This window comes from Ylistrum balloti, unplaced genomic scaffold (genome assembly GCF_031769215.1).
Source record: "Ylistrum balloti isolate Yb309-2 unplaced genomic scaffold, AGI_CSIRO_Ybal_v1 Utg370554, whole genome shotgun sequence".
NCBI lineage: Eukaryota > Metazoa > Mollusca > Bivalvia > Pectinida > Pectinidae > Ylistrum > Ylistrum balloti.
The window spans coordinates 321,818-346,039 of record NW_026782349.1 but is presented as its reverse complement, the minus strand read 5'-3'; the positions used below and the strand labels follow the sequence as shown (position 1 = coordinate 346,039).

The 24,222-nt window shown below is 35.5% G+C and overlaps 1 protein-coding gene across 1 annotated transcript in view; it reads right to left on the bottom strand.

Moving 5' to 3' along the window:
- The window catches only part of LOC132556191 (telomerase protein component 1-like), a 55,518-nt gene that overhangs the window by 17,354 nt on the left and 13,942 nt on the right, over nucleotides 1-24,222 (bottom strand). Inside the window, exons 20-52 of the mRNA XM_060220583.1 lie at nucleotides 23,842-24,076; nucleotides 23,375-23,557; nucleotides 21,344-21,519; nucleotides 20,669-20,816; nucleotides 20,120-20,296; nucleotides 19,416-19,508; nucleotides 18,968-19,100; nucleotides 18,129-18,306; nucleotides 17,776-17,885; nucleotides 17,202-17,290; nucleotides 16,169-16,283; nucleotides 15,732-15,837; nucleotides 15,243-15,411; nucleotides 14,592-14,687; nucleotides 13,920-14,044; nucleotides 13,520-13,669; nucleotides 13,103-13,208; nucleotides 12,446-12,565; nucleotides 12,010-12,108; nucleotides 11,351-11,498; nucleotides 10,833-10,939; nucleotides 10,254-10,408; nucleotides 9,625-9,733; nucleotides 7,810-7,917; nucleotides 5,942-6,095; nucleotides 5,572-5,723; nucleotides 4,592-4,803; nucleotides 3,842-3,911; nucleotides 3,475-3,593; nucleotides 3,099-3,266; nucleotides 2,250-2,367; nucleotides 1,793-1,978; nucleotides 1,433-1,540 (exon numbers count right to left, since the gene is read on the bottom strand). Of these exons, the coding sequence (XP_060076566.1) occupies nucleotides 1,433-1,540; nucleotides 1,793-1,978; nucleotides 2,250-2,367; nucleotides 3,099-3,266; nucleotides 3,475-3,593; nucleotides 3,842-3,911; nucleotides 4,592-4,803; nucleotides 5,572-5,723; nucleotides 5,942-6,095; nucleotides 7,810-7,917; nucleotides 9,625-9,733; nucleotides 10,254-10,408; nucleotides 10,833-10,939; nucleotides 11,351-11,498; nucleotides 12,010-12,108; nucleotides 12,446-12,565; nucleotides 13,103-13,208; nucleotides 13,520-13,669; nucleotides 13,920-14,044; nucleotides 14,592-14,687; nucleotides 15,243-15,411; nucleotides 15,732-15,837; nucleotides 16,169-16,283; nucleotides 17,202-17,290; nucleotides 17,776-17,885; nucleotides 18,129-18,306; nucleotides 18,968-19,100; nucleotides 19,416-19,508; nucleotides 20,120-20,296; nucleotides 20,669-20,816; nucleotides 21,344-21,519; nucleotides 23,375-23,557; nucleotides 23,842-24,076 (4,522 nt within the window). The remainder of the gene's footprint in view (nucleotides 1-1,432; nucleotides 1,541-1,792; nucleotides 1,979-2,249; nucleotides 2,368-3,098; nucleotides 3,267-3,474; nucleotides 3,594-3,841; nucleotides 3,912-4,591; nucleotides 4,804-5,571; nucleotides 5,724-5,941; nucleotides 6,096-7,809; nucleotides 7,918-9,624; nucleotides 9,734-10,253; nucleotides 10,409-10,832; nucleotides 10,940-11,350; nucleotides 11,499-12,009; nucleotides 12,109-12,445; nucleotides 12,566-13,102; nucleotides 13,209-13,519; nucleotides 13,670-13,919; nucleotides 14,045-14,591; nucleotides 14,688-15,242; nucleotides 15,412-15,731; nucleotides 15,838-16,168; nucleotides 16,284-17,201; nucleotides 17,291-17,775; nucleotides 17,886-18,128; nucleotides 18,307-18,967; nucleotides 19,101-19,415; nucleotides 19,509-20,119; nucleotides 20,297-20,668; nucleotides 20,817-21,343; nucleotides 21,520-23,374; nucleotides 23,558-23,841; nucleotides 24,077-24,222) is intronic.

Below are 24,222 nucleotides of genomic sequence, written 5' to 3'. Positions count from 1 at the left end.
TGTCCTTGTACTAAAGTGGTCATGATTTGTCCTTGTACTAAAGTAGTCATAACTTGTCTTCATACAGAAAGTGGTCATAATTTGTCCTTGTACTAAAGTAGTCATAACTTGTCTTCATACAGAAAGTGGTCATAATTTGTCCTTGTACTAAAGTAGTCATAACTTGTCTTCATACAGAAAGTGGTCATAATGGTCAATGTGTCCTTGTACTAAAGTAGTCATAACATGTCTTCATACAGAAAGTGGTCATAATTTGTCCTTGTACTAAAGTAGTCATAACATGTCTTCATACAGAAAGTGGTCATAATTTGTCCTTGTACTAAAGTAGTCATAACTTGTCTTCATACAGAAAGTGGTCATAATTTGTCCTTGTACTAAAGTGGTCACTAAAGTGGTCATGATTTGTCCTTGTACTAAAGTGGTCATGATTTGTCCTTGTACTAAAGTAGTCATAACTTGTCTTCATACAGAAAGTGGTCATAATTTGTCCTTGTACTAAAGTAGTCATAACATGTCTTCATACAGAAAGTGGTCATAATGTGTCCTTGTACTAAAGTAGTCATAACTTGTCTTCATACAGAAAGTGGTCATGATTTGTCCTTGTACTAAAGTAGTCATAACATGTCTTCATACAGAAAGTGGTCATGATTTGTCCTTGTACTAAAGTAGTCATAACTTGTCTTCATACAGAAAGTGGTCATGATTTGTCCTTGTACTAAAGTAGTCATAACTTGTCTTCATACAGAAAGTGGTCATAATTTATCCTTGTACTAAAGTAGTCATAACTTGTCTTCATACAGAAAATGGTCATAATGTGTCCTTGTACTAAAGTAGTCATAACATGTCCTCATACAGAAAGTGGTCATAATGTGTCCTTGTACTAAAGTAGTCATAACATGTCCTCATACAGAAAGTGGTCATAATGTGTCCTTGTACTAAAGTAGTCATAACTTGTCTTCATACAGAAAGTGGTCATAATTTGTCCTTGTACTAAAGTATCCATAAGTTGTACTCATAACAAAATGGTCAAAATTTGTCTATATACAATCTGGTCAAAAATTGTCTATATACAATCTGGTCAAAAATTGTCCTCGTACCAAAGCGGTCATAATTTGTCCTTGTACCAAAGCGGTCAAAATATTTTCTTGTACCAAAGATAGTTTAAATTTGTCATAATATCAAATGCAGACAAAAAATTGTCCTCATACAAATAGTCAAAATTTGCCCTCTTACCAAAATTGTCCTCATACAAATAGTCAAAATTTGCCCTCTTACCAACGGTTGTCAAAATTTTTCCTCATAAAAATAGTCAAATATGTCCTCATGCAAATAGTCAAAATTATCTTCATACCAAATGAAGACAAAATTTGTCTTTATACAAAATGTATTCAAAATTTGTCCCTGTATTTTTCTATGTAAAAGTAAAACTGACCTGTCTAAGTTTGTCATCTCTTCTCCAGACCTTGACAGTACAGTCATGTGCTCCAGTGAATACAAAGTGATCAGAAGTTGTGACACTGGTGACAGGAGCACTGTGGATCTGAAAAATTAATTTCAAATTTATTGAAGTAAGAAAAAAAATTTGGATTGCACAGCTGAGAATTTAAGATAATGGTAGATAAAAGACTAGTATTAATTTGTCGTTGAGACCTTAAATTCTACTAAACTTAGGTCTTTTATTATAATTTATTTGTGTATGTTGCACCAGGAATTCATTAAGGCTCTCCTACTCTCCTTATTAAGTCATTCAATGATGATCCTGTAAATGAAAGATGTGACAGATGTGAAATACCTTTGTTTCAGTGTGATTCTCCAATAACCTGCTGATACTGCTAATATGACCAGTCGAGGTAACAGCATAACTATCCCTTGGGCAGGCTGTTAGATCCAGGATTCTAACAGGAACCTGTCTGTGTTGGGGTATGTCGGAGCTTGGAGGGATGTATAGACAGTCTACAAAACTCAACTTCTGACCCAACTGTAACACAGACAAGTTTTACATGTACTACAAAACATCCAAGTTGAATAACATTTTCAGTAAATTTAGCAGGACTATGTAAAACATATATATTATGTATACATATTAATCCTATAAAAACATCACATTACTCAAATGACCATACACAAAAACGGGTTAAGAGCTCAAGGATTAACTTTGAGTATTTCTAATGTTACGGAACCATATGATACACTGCATATTAACAAATACATTACATATTAACAACAATAAGCATGTGTTGTATGTCTACCTTGTTCACTGTTCCCTTACAGACATAACCATTTGCTGTGGCAACATGGAAGGTTGGTGTGGCTTTCCCGATCATGAACTTTATCCCTAGTATCCAATCTGTTTTACCAAAGTCAAAACTGTAACATAAAAAAAAATACATTAAGTATCCATGTTATTCTGTGAGAAGGTTGGGTACTTATCTAAGATCAACAATGTTAGGTTTATTGAAATTGAAAACTGCAATCTCTAGAGGCTAAGAGATGCTAGTAATGAAAAGTAAATCAAATCCAAAATACAACAAATGGAAACAACCAGTCACACAAGATCTATTATAATTAAGCCCTGGAGAAGATCTTTAATGGAAACAACCAGTCACACAAGATCTATTATAATTAAGCCCTGGAGAAGATCTTTAATGGAAACAACCAGTCACACAAGATCTATTATAATTAAGCCCTGGAGAAGATCTTTAATGGAAACAACCAGTCACACAAGATCTATTATAATTAAGCCCTGGAGAAGATCTTTAATGGAAACAACCAGTCACACAAGATCTATTATAATTAAGCCCTGGAGAAGATCTTTAATGGAAACAACCAGTCACACAAGATCTATTATAATTAAGCCCTGGAGAAGATCTTTAATGGAAACAACCAATCATCCTAGATCTATTATCATTAAGGTCTGAAGAAGAACTTGAAGAGGAAACAGGTAACAAAACAGGATGAAATACGATCTGATATGGAAGGCTGGTGAACAATCAATAATTGAATCTATATATAACAGAAATGTATACAGTAATACCCTAATTGTCTTCTTTATCATAGGATTTCTCACTACGTTGGTGTTTACAGAAATCCTGACTTACCTGTTGGAGAGACCAGCCTGCTGTTCAGTGTTCCATACGATGAGCTTCCCACACCATTCTCCAGATACGAAAATATGACCAGTTTTAGACTCTATCTCTGGGGAGGTGGCTAAGGCAGTTACTGGTGACATCGTACTGAATACTTTCTTTTTCTGGCACACTGGTACACTGTGGAAAAATAAACATCTTAATTTCTGAAACAGTGCAAATTTGAGAAAAGGAGTGGCAAGAACTAATCTTCCTAAATCTTTGCAACAATTTTAATTAAATGTTTTGTCCCATTCTAAATCTTTGTCACAATCTTTAATTAAATTTTTCATCTCATTCAAAGCTTTGTGACTATAGCTAGTATACTCAACACTGGCTAGATTCTCACCTTTTCCCAAACTGGATCTTTTTGTAAATGTTCCACAAGATAATCTGGCCATCATCTCCTCCAGTTACAAAAACATTGACTGCCAGGAAACAGGCTGCATTGATAGATTTCTTGTGGGCCTAAAAAGGCAATGATTCTAATTAGACTTCATTAATAAATATCAAAATTTGTTGAAATTAAACAAATCAGAGTTACCTGTGAGTCTAACAGGACACTAGTGCCAAAGAGACACATTTCGCACTAGGATTTGTTTAATCTTGTTTTTATTACAACTTTTTCAAGTATGGACAACTCCTAATGTTAAACACATTGCTATAGCCTAAATTCAAACAGACATTATATAACAAACTCATGTGAAACATCTTACCTGTATGGATGCGACACAATTTGGTGTGCTGACGTCACTGGATTTATGCCAAATCTTCAAAATTCCATCTCTGCAAATCAAATATCTCATATTAAAAATCACATTTTTCATAACTTGTCTATAAGATGCAGTTTGATAATCTCTGCAAAACAAAATATATCACATGTATTTATTATTCTACATCAAAGAAATTCCTTTGCAGAAATAGCGATGATAATCTTTACCTGCCACATCTAAAATGGTCACCTGGAAGCCATTCTCTTTCTTCTGATCAGTCCCAAAATCAAACAGGCACATGTAGAGAGCAATGAAAACATATTTATAAAATGTGAGAGGGATTCACTCAGTACTTCTTAAGAAATTGGGATAACAATCTTTACTAGGTGAATTCCAAGATGGCCACCTGTCAGCCATTTTATTTTTCTGATCAATCCAAAAATTAAATGGGCACAACTAGGGACAAAGGGGAACCTACATAAAAAATTGGAGAGAGAGATCCATCTAGCACTTCTTAAGAAATAACAATAACAAACTGTCTAAGTAAAAATCCAAAATAGTCACCTGTTGGCCATTTTGTTTTTCTGATCAGCCCTAAAATCAAATGGGCAGAACTAGGGACCAAAGAGAACCTTGTGTGACAAAAGTTAACCCTTTTACAGTAAATGTGTTATCTCTAGTCATCATCACCTATCCAGCCCTTTGTCATAAAAAAAGTTGAAAATAAGATAAGTGATTCCATTGCATACTGACCTACTGCCAGTAAGCAGAATGGTTTTGTCTTGTGACATCTCAACAACAGTCACAGGTGCATTATGTACATCACTGGCAGATTCTGTAGACAACTGGGGCTCCCAAAGACGAATGGCTTTGTCTAGGGACGCTGTACACAAGTGCCCATCTTTATTGGCGGCAACGCTGACAACACGATCAGAGTGACCGGTCAGATTAGCCATCTCATTAGCCTAATGAATAGAAAATCAACCTATGAAAATCGAGATCACATGGTACATTAGAAATAGATTTGTTCAGAATGGACAGGAAAAAGGGCCAACATACACACACATCAAGGTTTAAAAGGATGATTCTTAAAATGGAACAATCAAAATGTCTGCTTTACAGTATCAAGCATTAAAGATATCTACCCAATAGATTCTATAGACTATATTTCATAAATAAATATGTTTAGAATATCTATTGCTAGTGTAATATACCTTGGCATGTTTTTCATTGGTTGTATCAGGCAAAAATTGATTGTCAAATCAAAGTACGGACAATGACATTAAATCATGAATTGAAAATGATACAAGATGGCTTCAAATGTTATGCCCAAATTATTTGTTAAAAAGTATCTTAAGATTGTTTTCATTTCACATGAGATATTATGAAACTCATCTTGAACTTGTAATTTATTCTCACTAGGGCTAGCAAAAATGAAAACAAAACTCGTTTCTATCAACAAGAAATCTTTTACATTACCACACATCATGTAATAACATGCATTGGGCTCTAATTGAGTAAAGATTTCCATTGTTTCAATTGTGATGTCATTACTTCATGACATCATTTGTATGATGTCACTAAAGAAAGTGATAAGAAGTTAAAATATCATTGAATTAGCTTACATATATATATCAGCTTATATATTATTAATAACACACAAGATCTGGGAAGTAAAGTTTCTGTTCAGGTAAAATCTGTAAGGGTTGAGAGATTTGATTATTTAAACTTACCTGTAAAGGTTTCCACAACACAGCAGTGCCATCGTCACCACAAGTGGCTACGATAACCTCCTCTAGTTTCACAGCGGGTTTGTATGCTTTCTTTGCCTTTGCCTCAGATTCCTCTGCTGTTACTGCAGCACTCCAATCCATGCCATCAGAATCTAAACGACAGGAGTAATAACTCAAACAATGTAATTCAAATGTATTGATATTGAAACTAAAGTCTTTCTTTTCTATCAAATTATTAAGTAAATTTCACTTTTTCTTATTTTAATTTACCAATTAAAGAATAACTTCTTAAAGTCTCTCTAATCAATTAAAACTTTAACCACAGAAATCTGCTTAAAGGAGATATCTGAAATATCCAGGAACAGCCTACCTGAAATATTAATTTTGTCATCCTCAGCCACTCTGACGTAAAGGTCACAAGCATGCACTGCCCTCTGATGGGAATGTAGGGTGGTAATTTCTGTGCCTTTGTGTGACCACACTTTCACTGATCCATCATTACAGCTTGAGACAACACAGCCATACTGAAACCAAGGAAACAGGAGAACTTGATTATCAATCACCAATGAGGTAAGAAGAAGCACTAGATATCTGTTTGAATCTGTCAGTCAGTAGTTACTGTAGGATAACTGAATACCTCACAGAGGTCAGTAATTATTTCAAGGCTCTGTTATGAATCAAACTTGTGACCTTTGGCTGACTAGTTTTATGCAAAACCAATCAAGCAACAGAGAAGTTCTGTGTAGCTAAGTGGTATATTACTCCCCCTCCAAGAAAGAACTTCCAGTTTCCAGGTGTTACAGGTATGTCTGTGTGATAATGCTAAGCATTATTACTAAGTCTTTATATAAGCACCCATGTAGCAAGAAAAGCTTGTCTTTATCAATGCCTCTGCTTGAATTTAAACCTGGGATTCCTGGCGAACTAGTCTATGCTCAACCTATCAAACTAAAGAGAATTTCTCTCTAGTCGTGTAGTATAATTACAGCTAGTGTTTAACAAGGATACATTACAATATTCAAAAGATATCTTTTAGTTTTTACCTTTAAGAAAGTTTCGTTACAGGTAAATGAGTATTACTAGTGGTGGAATTAATGTATTACAGATTCAAGATCATAACTTATGTAGTTGTAAAGTGACTAAAGTTGTATCTCAAACAGGTGAAGTACAGATGTATCACACACAGGTGAGTACAACTATATCACACACAGGTGAGTACAGCTATATCACACACAGGTGAGTACAGCTATATCACACACAGGTGAGTACAGCTATATCACACATAGGTGAGTACAGCTATATCACACATAGGTGAGTACAGCTATATCACACACAGGTGAGTACAACTATATCACACACAGGTGAGTACAGCTATATCACACATAGGTGAGTACAGCTATATCACACATAGGTGAGTTCAGCTATATAACACATAGGTGAAATACAGATGTATCTCACACAGGTGAAGTACAGATGTATCTCACACAGGTGAAGTACAGATGTATCGCACACAGTTGAGTACAGATGTATGACACACAGGTGAAGTACAGATATATCACACATAGGTGAAATACAGATGTATCTCACACAGGTGAGTACAGCTATATCACACACAGGAGAGTACAGCTATATCACACATAGGTGAAATACAGATGTATCTCACACAGGTGATGTACAGATGTATCTCACACAGGTAAAGTACAGATGTATCACACACAGGTGAAGTACAGATATATCACACACAGGTGAAGTACAGATGTATCACACACAGGTGAAGTACAAATGAATCACACACAGGTGAAGTACAGATGTATCACACATAGGTGAAATAGAGATGTATCTCACACAGGTGAGTAAAGCTATATCACACACAGGTGAGTACAGCTATATCACACACAGGTGAAATACAGATGTATCACACATAGGTGAGTACAGATGTATTACACACAGGTGAAATACAGATGTATCACACATAGGTGAGTACAGATGTATTACACACAGGTGAAGTACAGATGTATCACACACAGGTGAGTAAAGCTATATCACACACAGGTGAGTAAAGCTATATTACACACAGGTGAAGTACAGCAATACTGTACACAGAAAAGAGGACAATGGTTAAGGATATCATATTTTCCATAACTTGTTTGAATTTCATCCAGCCCTATTTTACACATCAGTTCTCCGATAGTTTCCGGTTATGAAAACACATTTTCCAACACAATGCACACATCTCACCTTGTACGCTACTGAAGATATAGAAGACATGTGACCGGTCATCTTCTGTTTCTCAGCACCAGTCTTAGCATCCCATACTTTCAGAGTGAAATCGTTGGAGGCAGTCACCTGAAGCCAAACACACAGTATAAATACAATCTAGAGACCACTGATAACAACAGGTTAGGATATAAAATTAATTGTAATTGTACTTTCTATTATCAAAACAATTAATACAAAGTATTATTACGTAATTCTGAACATTGTTTATTTATGTCTGACTCACAACCTACCCTAAACATCTTCTCTTTTCATTAATCAACTTTAAGAAATAGAATCACATTGGATTCACTAACTATTAATTAAAATTATTGGACTTTTCTTAAGAGTTCTCTGGAAACAATGAAATTGAAACTATTTCTAATGTTTCCTTCTATATAGGTACATATATTCTGGTACAATTCTTTAACTTATAAATTACTAAGATTAGTTTTTGTACATACCAGGAAATCTCCAAACCAACTACAGCCAGTGACCCAGTCATTGTGACAGGCATGGAAAACTTGTAGTGGGGCTGTGCTAGAGTCCAACACATTCATCCTCAGCTCCCAAATCATCACCGACTGAGAATAAAAAGAGATTTACCTTACTTATCAAATTATAAACTTTGTTTATTCTATCACAATAACAAAATTATTTATATATAATATATATTTTGGAGTGCATGACCATCAACATTTATTGTAGCTCAACTTTACACCATGTACATAATTATGTGTTTATAATCTGTTAAGTCTCGCATAAGTTCTTTGAAGTCATTATTTAAGTGGTGCTTAAGATTTGTGTATGAAAAGGAAAAAGAAAAAAAAAAACAATACAAATATTTCCTTGGCACTTGATTTACCAGATAAGAAGTTCAGATGAAATCCAGTCCATGACAAATTTTTGGTTTATTTTTTGTAAAAACATGAACTCATAGTTGAAAAGTACAGTTCAGTTAAACAGAAGTATGTATGAAATGGAGCAGACTTTGATAGACATTATGCATTCTGATATAGACATTATGCATTCTGATATAGACATTATGCATTCTGATATAGACATTATGCATTCAGATATAGACATTATGCATTCTGATATAGACATTATGCATTCAGATATAGACATTATGCATTCTGATATAGACATTATGCATTCTGATATAGACATTATGCATTCTGATATAGACATTATGCATTCTGATATAGACATTATGCATCCTGATATAGACATTATGCATTCAGATATAGACATTATGCATTCTGATATATAGACATTATGCATTCTGATATAGACATTATGCATTCAGATATAGACATTATGCATTCAGATATAGACATTATGCATTCTGATATATAGACATTATGCATTCTGATATAGACATTATGCATTCAGATATAGACATTATGCATTCTGATATAGACATTATGCATTCTGATATAGACATTATGCATTCTGATATAGACATTATGCATTCTGATATAAACATTATGCATTCTGATATAGACATTATGCATTCTGATATAGACATTATGCATTCTGATATAGACATTATGCATTCTGATACAGACATTAACCAGAGTCTCATTATGAGGTTACTTTTCCAAGATGGTTTCAATGTAATAATATGACTTTTTTTTGCATGGTTCTCATTGTCAACAAAACAATTTGTTTTTTTGCTGCCTGAATCCAGATCTTCACAACAACAATAACAGTACTAAAGTGATCCAATGAAAATTTTAACATTTTACAGTCTAAATATTCAAATATTTTATAGAATATTTTTTACTGTCTCACCATGTCACGACTGGCTGTGGCAAGTTGTTTCTCATTAGGGCTGAACACACAGCTAGTCACTGGTCCAGTATGGCTGCTCAGGCAAGTTACAGACTTCAGCTCTCGAGGGCTGTCAATTAACAAATATTTCACTTTTGCACAACATTTATTTATTGAGTTTTGTGTCATATCAATGCTATTGTATTTATTATTGAATCTATGGCTTGAGTAGAATGCTAAAAAAAAAAAAAAAAAATGAAAATCACTGTTACTTTAAGTCTGGGACATAGGTAATACCTATGTAACAAATCAAAACGGAAGAAAACAAATCTGCACAAACCCCATCATCACAATCCTCAGTTATCTAACATGATAAATTGATAAATCACCTATCATCACACTCTGAATGGGTAAAGAGGAACTGTCAAGTTATCAGACACTGATACAGAAATGACATTCTGATTTACGACTCTAAAAGATTTTGTGGTCAAGACTATCATTGGTGTTTTATAATACAGTGTTATGTCTGTTATTTTATCATCCTTCTATTTAATATAAAAAATCATAAGGCCACACTCTGAATTATACCATTTACTGAAATACTCTTTGATATAGTATGTAAATAGCCAAGGTATAACTACACACTGTACCTGCTCTTTGGATTAGTCCATCTAGAGGGAAATATATAACACAGACAATCCTCTCCTCCTGTAGCAGTATAGTGTGTAGACACTGAGACACACATCACAGGTTTTGTGTGACTGTTCATAGTATACTGCAGCTTGCCATCCCTTGCATGTACAACCTGAAAAATAGTAATATATTTAGGATATGATTCCACATCAATTTTTACCTTAAACCTACTGCAATCTATTGTATGATATAAAAAATTTACATTCTTTCAATTTTCACATTTTCAATCATTTACTGGAAACAAACACTAATGACTTCTTACATAAGATAATGAAAATAGTAATAATATAAGTTTTATCATTCAACAAAATGAATTGAAGGTCACGAAATTCCATGCTAAGTCAAACTGAAGGTCACGAAACTCCATGCCAAGTCAAACTGAAGGTCATGAAACTCCATGCCAAGTCAAACTGAAGGTCACGAAATTCCATGCCAAGTCAAACTGAAGGTCACAAAATTCCTAGTCAAAGAGATATTACAATAGGGAACATGTCCTCCTGTCTGCAGCTTTGCAGCAATGAAATGTCTTTAACTACCTTGCTTGTGTTGTCATCTGCTCCTGTGAAGAGGAAAGCACCATCTGGCCTGTAACTCAGACCTCTTACTCTAGAGTTGTGAAGACGACTGCTCCATAACTCAAGTCCTGTAATATATAGAGAATCCAAGTCCTTATATTATGTTACACTTGAAACTTATGTCTATTTCATTTTAATGAATTAATTTTGTTACTACAATTATCAATTATCATATACATCTATGTTTATTTACTAAAATATCTGAATATTTCATATCATGGAAAAATTTTAAGCATTTCATGATGACATCAAATCCTGGGGAAACTCTCTCTTTGGGCAAAACCTGTTGACCTTTCCTAATAGAGGAAATTCATCTTATCCCTAGCTTGCATGAAACAAGCAAACATTTCCAGATACAAAAAATTCAGCTTATCCTGAGCTTGTTGTGACTGTCTTCTAGTTTCAAATGAGCAAACCTTAAATGACCATGTCATATGCATTTTAAGCTTGAATACTTTACTTCAGTAGATATGACTTACCAGTGAGAACATCAAACACCTTCACCATGCCTGAGTGGTAACCAAGGGCAACATAAGTGCATTCTGGGTCAAAACATACTGATACAATGGGTTCTCCTCCCTCTTCACCAATCTTCATCATAGGTACACCCAAGTGTCCAGACCACACCTATCAAAGGGCAAGAATTTAAAACTTCAGAGTTCAAGAGGTCAAAGATCCAAACTATCAAAATGCAAGATTCACAATTACACTGTACCAGATGTCTGATGTCAAACAGACAACACATGATTCACAGTGCAGATTCAAATAAATTGAAATAAAATTTATAGAAACTTTATTAAATTCAACAATTATTTATATTTTGAATAATACTGGTGTAACAGAACACTGTACATTTTTATCTGTTTTTGTTTAATCAAAAAAATCTAACTCATTAAATATCATACATATATTTATATAAGATACTAAGCTAATTGACATAAAACAGTATCAAGTATCACACACTGACCATCGTCCATGTCTTAATCTAATCGTGTATAAACTAAACTCTGTACTTACAAACAAATGTTACCTTACAAATATGTATATATAAACTGACTCTGCATAACCATAAACCCTATTTAATATGAAACAAAAGAATGATCAGAAAAGGATAACAAAGTTTTAAATAAATCCTTACCTTGACCTTGTGGTCATCACTAACGGTGATGAGTTCTTTACCAGTAGGTGAGTATATAAGCTTGTTGATTGGTGCTGCATGTCCCTGGATACTTCCAACCTGGAAAGTCAAACAAATATTTGGTTAAAAACAAATATCATTAAGAGAAAATTTAATTGTCCCCTAAACATAGTGGTGCTAAAAAATTTTCAGAACTCAATTTTACAGAACTTTGAACAATGAAATTCTTCAACAAACTTTAACCAAGGGTAAATTTACTTACTGATATATAAATACGTGAATCACACAGGTTTGAAAATGACATTAGAAATCTGGAAAATGTCTTTCATTGTAAACATCTTAACATGAGACTTACAGGACAATGGAACAACCTCTGATAATGATTGAAATCTGGATAAACTAGCTCTATTTGCTTTAAATCAGTAAACTGACATACCTGAGTTCCACTCTGTGCTGCCCAGATTTTCACATCACCATCAAGAGCAGCGGAGGCGATGTGGCGTCCTGAAGGTGAGTATGCAACATCACGCACAGATGTAGAGTGTCCTCGCAGGATCTGTATACGATGTACATATTTGGTAAGGTTTTTCAATTTAATAAATCTTCAATGCATTTGTGTTTTTTACTGATGCCATATTGTTAAAATTCTAAAATGATATCATCGTCTATAATATCAAAACTGAGTATAAAAGCTGTGACACCAGATAATTATTCCGCCTATTTTAATGGTTCTGACAAATTTGAGTACATTAACTAACTTCAAACTGCAGCCTATGACAAGGAGGACTAGGAAGAAAGAAAGTCAAGGCTAGATGCTGGATGCTTATATGTTTTTAATTATATCACTTCTCTCTGTTGTTCTTGTTTCACAAACCTGGAGTCCTTCCTGAGGTAATCATTTTGATAGAAAAACCCGAACTGAATTAACTACTTAATTCTCAGTTTTAATCACAGAGCAAGTGAATCTCATTAATAATTTCATCTGTGAAAAGTTATAAACTAAAGGAAATGTTAAATAACTGTTAGGCCTGATTAGAATAGCCATAGACAAGGGCTGATGATATTATTTCTCAAGTTTTGGCTCAATACTTACAGCCTTCCTTTTTTTGTGGAACACATCCCAGATCTTGATAGTAGCATCCCAGCTTCCAGTCACCAGGAGCTGGCCTTCAGGATGGAAGGACACACTGTTCACAGGACTGTGGAAATCAATACACCAATGCTGATTTATTTATAAAACAGTCTACACATTTGAAAATCAAGGTATTTATATCCACTGACTTTTTGCAACCATAAATTTACTTTATAACAACAAGTGAACTGTTGCACTAAAAATCTGTGACTATACAATACATTACAGATATTTTCAGCCCTCAATCAGAAACACAATTTACTTCCCAATATCACACCGTGAGTTTTTCACCTGCCCATGATGAGAGACACAATTTACCACTCAACCTTGTGTACTGACATAACTTAGCTGTCTAAATCCCACCTGTGAGTTTCTTACCTGCCTATGTTGAGAGAGCAGGATAGAGATCCCTTTGAAGTATCCCACACCTTTACTGTACAATCCCAGGAGGCAGATGCCACCAGTTTTCCAGCAGGATCAGCTGCACATGCCTTCACACGTCGCGTATGGCCCTTCATCAGGTGGACTCTAAGGACAGTATCATATAAATTCAGGAAGAAGGCAAAAAAATTGAGTAGCAAATAAACCATGACCAAGCCAGCGTGTTTTTCATTTATCACAGAAAAAAATGGTTTGAGTAGCTTGACCAATGTAATTATTTCTTTATGAAAATGTAACAGATATAAGCATCATATTTTGCCTTCCAGCAAGCATTATGAGCCCCCATAAACAAGAAAAATAAAAGTGCCACATTTGTGAGAGTGGTTTCTACACTCACCGGTGTCCATCCTCTACATGCCAGATACTGAGGGTTTTGTCAAACGATGCACTACAGAGGAGTGTCTTGCTGACGAAACACACACCTGAGACAGAATCAGAATGGCCACGGTATGTACGAAGTTCCTGAAACAGAATAGCCATCCCTGGATTAGTATAATCCCTGTCATATCAATTCTCCCAGGAAAACATATAGAAGACAGGATATAACCAAAGATTTTCTGTTTAACAATAATATTTGACTATACAGAAAACCATCTACTTCTTCAAATAGTCAAGGATAGTTCACCTAGTTCTAACTACCTCTAGGCAAACCACTGATAAGTAGGGGTTGTTAATTCACTTATAATCACGACCAGGTAATCTACTGATAACCAGGAGTTTGTAATCCACTGCTTACCAAGCCAGTTTCATCCAATGAAAACCAGGATCAGGTATTGACAACCTGAACTTGTTAATCCAGTCCTAAACTGGGCTTGTTAATCCCCTAATATGATAATCAGAACCAGGTAATCCATTAATAATCAGGGCCAGTTTAATCCACTGATAACCAGGGTAGGTAATCTACTGAAAACTAAGGCTAGTTTAATCCACTGATAATCAGGGCATGTTAACCTAATTTTAACTACCACTGGTGATTCTACTGATAACCACAGCCTGTTAATCTACTTACCTTGCCAGTGTTCATGTTATACAGTCGTACAACTCCATCCAAACCCCCACAAACAAAGTACTGACAGTCATGGCTGATAGCTATACACATCACAGGCTGTAATACATAGCAAGATCATCAGTTTATAATCATTCAAACTTATATAAAAAAATTCACACAGGGGACACATTTAGATAAGATTATTTTAAGAAATATTGTAAGAAACTTCATCTGTGGGAGAAGGACTGAAAACTAAAGACTAAAAATCTTGGAGACTGACTGAAAACCTACCTCTGAGAGACTAACTAAAAATTAATCTGTGGGAGATTGACTAGATGTATACCTGAGAGATTGACTAAAAGCTAATCTGTAGGAGACTGACAAGAAAGAAATCTGCGGCAGACTGACTTAAAAGTTATCTGCGGCAGACTGACTTAAAAGTTATCTGTAGGAGACTGACCAGAAACTAACCTGTGGGAGACTGACTCACTCAAATCTTATCTTGAAAGATTGACTAAAAACTTATCTTTGGGAGACTTACAAGATGCATATGTTTGAGAGAATGACTACTTACCTGTGAGAGACTGACTAGAAATGTACCTCTGAGAAACTGACTAGAAATGTACCTGTGGGTGACTGACTGAAAACTTATCTTTGGGAGACTTGACGTACCTGTGGGAGGTTGTCCAGGGTTTGGTAACATGGATCTTTAGTTTCAGGCTTATTGGTCCACTCTATGTAACATTTTTCCTTGGCGTCTCTTGGTAAATTGATGGCTTGTTGTGCTGGTATTGAGTCTGATGGTTCATTAATGGCCTGTTGCCATGTTAACCCAGGGTAGCTGTATAAAGACAAAGGAATTGGTGTTACTTAGATACAAAACACTGATAAACTATTAGTGAAATAAATGTTTGCTGTATTTGAGAACTATTTTACAGACTTAGTTGATTTTCACACTGAATATGACAGTCATACTATATTAAGCTTGTTTCCCTTTAAAGTTCAAACATATATGTACAGTATATCTGTATGAAATCCTACAATAGATTGTTCAGGTATCTACTCAATGGTTTAATCTACTCTCACACAAAGTTAGACCCAAACCCCTTAAAAATAAAAACTTTTACCGTAGACTTCACAGGATGAGATAGAATCACTAACCTGGTCAGGATGTGCATATTCCTTGATACAAACATCTTGTACTGCTGGAAACTGTCTGATGACATCATTTTGTTCTGATCTCTTTCGATGGTCTTATTTCCAAACACTGATAAAAACATATAAAGCAGTTATATAGGATCATAACACAATGTCTCAAAACATTATCATCTAAATTATGACAATTTTCATGGAGGATATTGCAAAAAAAAAAAAAAATAAAAAAATAAAAAACAGCAAAAATTTCAACAGAGAAACTCTGTGGTGTTTACTTTCGAATGTAAAATTTAAAGTTACAGAATCATCATTATCTACAGAAAAAAATCAAAACTTTAAAAAATTACAAAAAGCCCTGTTGAAATTAAAAAAAAAACTTTGCTGAACTCAACTATCAAATGTATTATAATTTTGGGTCATATGACCAAGAATATTCATGTTACCTTTCATTTGGAAATCATCCATCAGCCTGGGGCCAAGGCCAAGCTGAAATTTTCTGTCAATGAACTTGATGTCACAAATTATATCTTGTAGCTCCTTAAACTCTCCAGCACAAGACTGCAAAAACAAGATGCACAAAGATAAACCTATGATGTAAGTACTGCTACAGGTGAGACAACAGACAGGTAATATTAAATCTGTGATGTAAGTATTGCTACAGGTGAGACAACAGACAGGTAATATTAAATCTGTGATGTAAGTACTGCTACAGGTGAGACAACAGACAGGTAATATTAAATCTGTGATGTAAGTATTGCTACAGGTGAGACAACAGACAGGTAATATTAAATCTGTGATGTAAGTATTGCTACAGGTGAGATTGCTACAGGTGAGACAACAGACAGGTAATATTAAATCTGTGATGTAAGTATTGCTACAGGTGAGACAACAGACAGGTAATATTAAATCTGTGATGTAAGTATTGCTACAGGTGAGACAACAGACAGGTAATATTAAATCTGTGATGTAAGTACTGCTACAGGTGAGACAACAGACAGGTAATATTAAATCTGTGATGTAAGTATTGCTACAGGTGAGACAACAGACAGGTAATATTAAATCTGTGATGTAAGTATTGCTACAGGTGAGACAACAGACAGGTAATATTAAATCTGTGATGTAAGTATTGCTACAGGCAAGCAATAATAGACCAATAGAACATAGATGTAGGTACGGTGAGGTGAAATTTTAATTTGTTAAAGAAAATAAAGATAGAAAAGCACATCAAATCTTCTTCCTAGGCATTAATTTTTCTTCAACTTACTGTAAACCAATAAACCTTCATCATCATTTAACTTTCACCATTTTAACCCTGTAAGAATGGGCCAAATTTGACAATGTAATGAGTTACTAGATCAAATGTTTTTGTCAAGGACAAAAGATTCCTGGTATACAGTATATAAACAACACATTCAGTATGATTTACACAATTATTGTTGTTAAGTAATAATTGTTGTTGATACATGGTATACTCACCAAATGATACGGCAGTTCACAATAGGCCCGCATGCTGTTACCATGGAAACTCTGGTTTCTGTCAGGGTCAGCTTGACGGTAGAAATAACCTAAAAATGATATGTTCAAAATCAACACATATACAAGAGTGATGTTTTGATATTGTTAACAGTGTTTTAATTAAACATTCACCCAAGTAATGAGAATTGTTAATAACATCTATCTCATTCAAAATAGTAGATGTGCTGCTGCTGTCAAATTTTTCTTAATGCTTGGTACTAACAACTGCTGTATCAGTATGTTACAAACTGTGATCATTGATCGATTGTCTATGTCATTTGAAGAGATAAAAGGAAAATTAATAGTGTTATTGAAAACACTGCTCCCCTTGTCAAGAGTTTTACAGTAAATATGGACACTGACTTGTCCTAATTCTAGGAGAGACAATGCCTAAAAGTAGGACGTGTCAAAGAAATGGACTGTATCAAACCAACCAACAACACTGACAGTATATAACCAATATATGTTTAACAATTGTACCCTTGTCATTGTGAAACAGAAAGTGTAAGTCATTGATCATTTTGAATAAACATACCAGCCAGAAGTTTATGAAGAGTCAATTCCTGTTCTGCAGCTGATCCTCGGAGGTAACGTTGTCTCACAGCAGTCTCTATATCAGCATGGGCTAGACTCAGTCTGGTACTCCTGCGAAATATAGGCAAAGTGAAAGTAGGGTTCTCCTTTAAAATGTAAGTTAAAGGAAAATAAGGTTCAGATCTAAATACACACCTAACATGAAAGTGAAACAAATTGTATTATCTACAGTACACTTAATAGAAGAGCATCCAATTTTAAGTATTTTAACATTTCAAATTTCAAAACTCAGCCATCTATTAGAATACATAAAAGAATATAAGTTAAATGGTAGTGATGTAGATTTGTATATACCAGCGATCCTGTGGGTTAAGGAATGTCTGCAGTGATCGCTTGACCTGGGAGAAAACGAGCGGTGGTATCAAGTTCTCTTGTGCCAGATGGATATTGATGACTCCCTGAACACTGATCTTGGTTTTACCTAGCAGTGACTTCAAGCTCAACAATTCATGTAGCTCCTCAGCATCCAAACCTGACAACACAGTTACATCTATATTAACAACAATGTAAAGTAATTAATTAGATAAAATATCTTGCTAGTTACAGTAATCATTAAGAACATTTTTAAGTCACAAATTTCTATATCTGGATGGGTAAATGATTCAACCATTCCTGACAACAAAAGTATGTAGACTAGCTACGGCAGTATCTAACTGTCCTATTACATGTACTACATACTTAACACAAGAATATTTTCACCCTTGTACCATTATACATGACTTCGCCTCATGTTCATTTTGCCCTCTGAAGATTATATAAAAGGGCTATATATGTGTTATAAATTTTTGCCCCCAAATCTTGCATTCACCCTCCCTGTTCATGGAGGAAAAGTGTGAAAAATTGTATGAGGGCAAAAATTTCCCAGTATACAGTAGTTGTACAACAAATATAGGGAACCATTCATGGAAAGACAGGTGTCATTCCAGATGAAAAGGATTAAAACTCATGATGGAGCCAGTGAAACTACACCCATGTGGAAAAATATCACATTTAAATGTTTATTTATAATCACCCTCTATGACACAAAGCTTTTATTCTCTCTGCTTTTTTTAAGTTAATTTTATAAACTCCATCTGTAATATTAGGGTATCATTCTCTCCAAAATTATCATTATACACAATTTCATGTCTTACCTTCCCTGGCACAGATGAGGAGTGACATTGCCATGACAACAGTTTCCTTGCCAAGGTCATTTTCAAGGCGTGAAAGTACTTCCTGTAGCAACTGCTGGACAGTGTGAGGGAGGGCTTTCAGCTTACTGCTAACCTAAAACATTGTGCTTAAGTATAGTATCATGCCAATGTTCTCAGCTTTCAGTTACAAGAAACAATGTTTGATCATTAAATTTACACTTTTAAAGGTGATAGGATATGCTAGTCCAACTGTAACTTCCATTTTTGTTTAGAGCACTGGTTGAAGCATCCAATATGATGCAAAATGTAACAATACTACCATAATGAATCATAAGTTTGTCACGAAGACAACCAAAGTGGTGGTTTCTGGAAGTTTTTCCTGGATAGATCATTGTGTTAATTTTCAGACTATGCTTTAACATATGGTAAAAGTTGAAGTTATTCTCACCTTTTCAAAGACTCCAAACACTCGTAGCTCCTCACAAGCTAATTTGAGGAACAACGGCACTGATGCTTCTTTCTTTGACAATAAAAGCTTCAACTAAAACACAGAAAGGGTAAGGCTTATCTCATCAAAAAGATAATCATCACTACTGAGGATAATTAATGATAACAGACTTTATCTTTTGTTTATTACATCTTGAGTCAATAACTTAATGTGATTAAAATGATATACACAATATTTACAGCAAAGTTAAATAAATTTAATTTGTTATGTAGGCAGCCAACCTCTTGCTATCTAGTATCTAGACATAGCCTTTTAAAATAAAGGTTGACAGAGTGATTGAAAGTTTGACGAGAACTTTATACTCAATTCTATAGTGTAGTTATAGTTTGCATGGATTAGGACCATGGATTAGGACCATGGATTAGGACCATGGATTAGGACCATGGATTAGGACCATGGATTAGGACCATGGATTAGGACCATGGATTAGGACCATGGATTAGGACCATGTTTTACTTATGTTTTAACATCCCATTGACTACATCAGATTGATATTATCAAACACTGGTCAAATGTAAAGAAATGTCAGGATCACCTAATGATATTTGGTGCATTGTCAATACTTTCGGTATCTGAAGTTGAGAAATTTTCATAGGGACACCCCGTTTTTCCTGTGAGTAAAAAGTATGTTACTGTGGACGTACCTGGTTGTTGAAAGGCGTCTCATCCAGTGCTTTTCTGTGAGTGGCCAGTGTTGTCCTGACAACATCTGCCTTGTCCCACATGTCAAGACCCCCAACACTGACCTCTTGACCTTTGTGACGTTGGAGAGACATGTGACATTTTCCACCATCCAGCACAGTAAGTACGAATATCACATTCTAAAATGAAATACAAGTGTAAAACAACATTATGTGAACAGTGAAGTCAGGGACATTTTACTCAAAGGTTTAACAGAATGAGTAACATTAATCAAGAAAACAGACAACAGACAAGAAGCAACTTCTTCTTCTAAAATCCTGGGAACCTCAACAACATAGCTTAAAAATACAAAATTTATCTATGTAACAACAATTACAAAACAAAATCTTTTAACTGTTGTTGATCCAGATGGAAACATGAATGATCTTTCTTTAGAGTGAAGTACCCAGGAAAAACACAAAAGATTAATGAATTGACACCCATACATGTAATAGGGACATTGAACTCTGGTCACCTTGGTGAAAAGTGAAAACTTTATATAGCTAACATACCTTAGGTACTGGTGTTGGCAGCCACTCTAGGTTGTCTGGTTGGTAGGCGCTTTCCATGATGTCCACACCATCTATAAATATGAGGAGAGGGGACCCACACATGGTACCAGCTTCCTTCAACATCTCACCAAACACCAGGCCAAGGTTCCTAAATCAAACATGATACTTCTTACATAGTCTGTAATACTTCAGTTCAATTTATAATCTGCTTCTACTATCAAACAAGATTCAATGTACAATAATAATGTAATTCAAGAATGGAAGGTCTGACTAACTTAACATTGATATTTTCTAAACATTTTGAGCAAATTTATCCTGACAAGTAAAACCTATTTAATCCAACCATCAAAAAGACAAATATTGGTTAAATTGCTACAGTAAAACCTGCTTAATCTGACCACAAGAGGGACCAGTATTTGTACATTTGCTACAGTAAAACCTGCTTAATCTGACCACAAGAGGGACCAGTATTTGTCCATTTGCTACAGTAAAACTTGTTTTATCTGACCATCACAGATGTTAGAAATTGTGAAGGCAATAGAATGATTTTATATGGTCCAGATTCAATCAACATGAGAATGTTTAGAGTGAATCTGTTTACACATTTCTCTTGGGTTTTTTGGGAGATCAAGCTTCTGTGAATATTAGTGACAGTTTATTAGGGTAGATACTTACTTAAAATCCTCAGGGACTTCTTTGACCAGCCCAAATCGTCGTTTTACTTCATGAGTAAGGCGCCTAAGAGTTGCCAGGATGTTGGTAGATCCTGGAGCAGCTCCTACGACGTGGGTCAGTACAGACAAGGCACTGTCACACATGGACGACTCTACATAACTGTGCACTAAGGAGGCCTATCAACAAGTTATGACATGACAATCACAATATGCTATAGTAAATAACTTAGCCTATTTGTGATTATACTACAAGTGACATAATCAAGGGGAGATGATAGAATGGAAAATACTTTTAATATTCCTTTATATCAGTCCAGTTTATACTAAACAAAAAAAGAAAGGTAACACTACTTTATTCTGTGATTAATTAACCCCTTCTTAAATCCTTACCAATCATGTACGAATAAAGTAATTGATCAATTCTGATAAAACTGCAGTCATGGTTCATTATAAAACTTTGCGTTCAGTTGATTTTATTCGACTGTAAAGGACGTTGGGGTCAATTTCAAAGGTAACACCATTAGTAACAGGTATGGCCACCGTTTGTGAAATAAACAGCATTGCAGAGTCGTCGCATGGAACTCGTAAACTGGCCGATAATTCGAGGAGAGATGTTGTTCCATTCAGCGATCAAGACTTGGGCCAGCTCCTGCCAGTTTGACGGCTGATTTTGACGTTCTCTCATGCGTCGCCCAAGAACGTCCCAGACATGTTCAATCGGTGACAAATCAGGTGATTTAGATAGCCAATCTAACACCTGTACGTTATTCTGCTGCAAGAAAGTTCTGCTGACGCGACTGATGTGCGCTGGTGCGTTATCCTGTTGAAAAATGGCGCCAACGCCATGGCGTCTTAAGAATGGCAGAACCACTGGTCTTAAAATTTCGTCCCGATATCGAATGCCGGTGAAATTGCCATTTAACACAACAAGCCTGGTACGAGTTCCCCCACAAATACCACACCAAACCATTACAAAGCAGTCCCGTTCTGCGACGCAGCAGTTTGCAAAACGCTCCCCTAATCGCCTCCACACTCTGCGCCTTCCGTCACCGTGTTGCAGACAAAACCTGGACTCATTTGAAAACAGAACATTGTTCCATTGTCGTAAGGCCCAACGACTGTGAACACAGGTCCAGTTACGCCAATTATTACGGTGACGTTGCAACAAAGTGGGTTCAGTGTAGGGACGTTGCGCTTTCAATTGGTAGGCCCTCAACCTGTTGCGGACTGTTTGGGGAGACACACGACGCCCAAACAATGTCCTTGTAGTCTCTACTGCAGTTACGAATCGATTGCGCAAGTGTATCAATCGTATACGACGGTCATCCCTGGTGGTCGTTTTACAGGGTCGGCCGCTTCGGGGACGATCAGATGTTGACCCAGTTTGGTTTGAACGACTTACCAACTGGCAAATTGTCTTAACACTGCAACCAAAATGCAGTGCAACTCCACAGCGAGACTCCCCAGCCTGGATCATGCCTACAGCCCTTTCTCTCTGTACTTGTGACAGCCGGGGCATAATGATAAAGTTGATAGATAGCAAGATTCGGTGATTTCTAAGTCCTAAGGATCTAAGGAACAGTTGTCAGTTTGAATGTTTATGAAATTCAAGCGAAGATACAAGTTAGTCGCAAAAAACCTTGTGCAGCTCTTTCGCTAATACAGACTTTCACGCTTGAATGATTTTGGTAACCCCCTTGGATTTTGTAATGTAACACATTACCATTTTCTAATATTGCACAAACGTCATTTTGTTTTCACTCATTTACAGGTATTCGCCAAGGAAACATGTTAACCTTTCTTTTTTTGTTGAGTATATGTTTTAAGGCCTACATTTGACTCTAGGTTTGTTTTTTAAAATTCATTTATAGCGCTGCACAATCTCCTTAGAATTACTATGATAAATACATTATTTATGTCCTCAGGATTATAATTTTGTATACTAGGAACCGACAGCGCTAACCTACACAAATCCAAATTGCAAATTCAATATTAGTTAAACTTCTACAGAAGCAATCATTTCAGTCCTTACCATCACAGCAGATTTCCCAGTTCCAGGTTTGCCGACCAATCCCAAAATTCCAGAGGGCACAAACTGCAGTTGTTTCAGACAATCTTTGATCATAGCTTTTCGCCCGACGAAGTTGTCTTGGTGCCGTTCCAACATAGCCTGATGTTGCTTTGATATGTGTGTATTCTCATCCAAGATTTCGGCCTGTAACATACAAAACATGTTTTCTTGTCCTTAACATTCTGCTAAAGAGGTCTTCAAAATACTATGCAACTTATGATTAGAATGATCAAGCGAGTACTGTTGGTGTTTTTTGATACCTAGAAATTGAAATTTAAAAGTACAAGAGATATACCCGTTACCCCCTCCATCAACCATGGGGTACTTTTACAGAGTGGATGGACTATGACAAGTTCTTATTTTCTCAAAAAATAAAAAAAAAAAAAATCAGTAATCTGACTTCATATTTCGTGTCAGGAATACTATACCTCTTCTATGTAGAGTTTGTTGATTGAGTTCCAGAGGTTATTAAGGACTCTTGCACCAAACAATTCCAGGCCTGACACAAGAGGTTTATCCTCAGCCACCCCACCCCATTGACAAGGATACTCGTCATAAACTTCCAGGCCACTGTTTCGTATCCTTGTTTTCAGGTTGGCCATTTTCTCTCTACATTCATTGTTCTCAGCCATAAAGTCGGCTGTGAATTCTCCTGGAATGTTCCTAAAATTGAGACAGAAGGATTCTTTTTCTTTTCAACATGATCATGACACAGACAAATCAAAACCTGAACTTTTCACAATCAAATGTTAGCCTCACAACTATTTACATTTCATAATGAGAATGTGACACTGAATATCTTGCTGTAC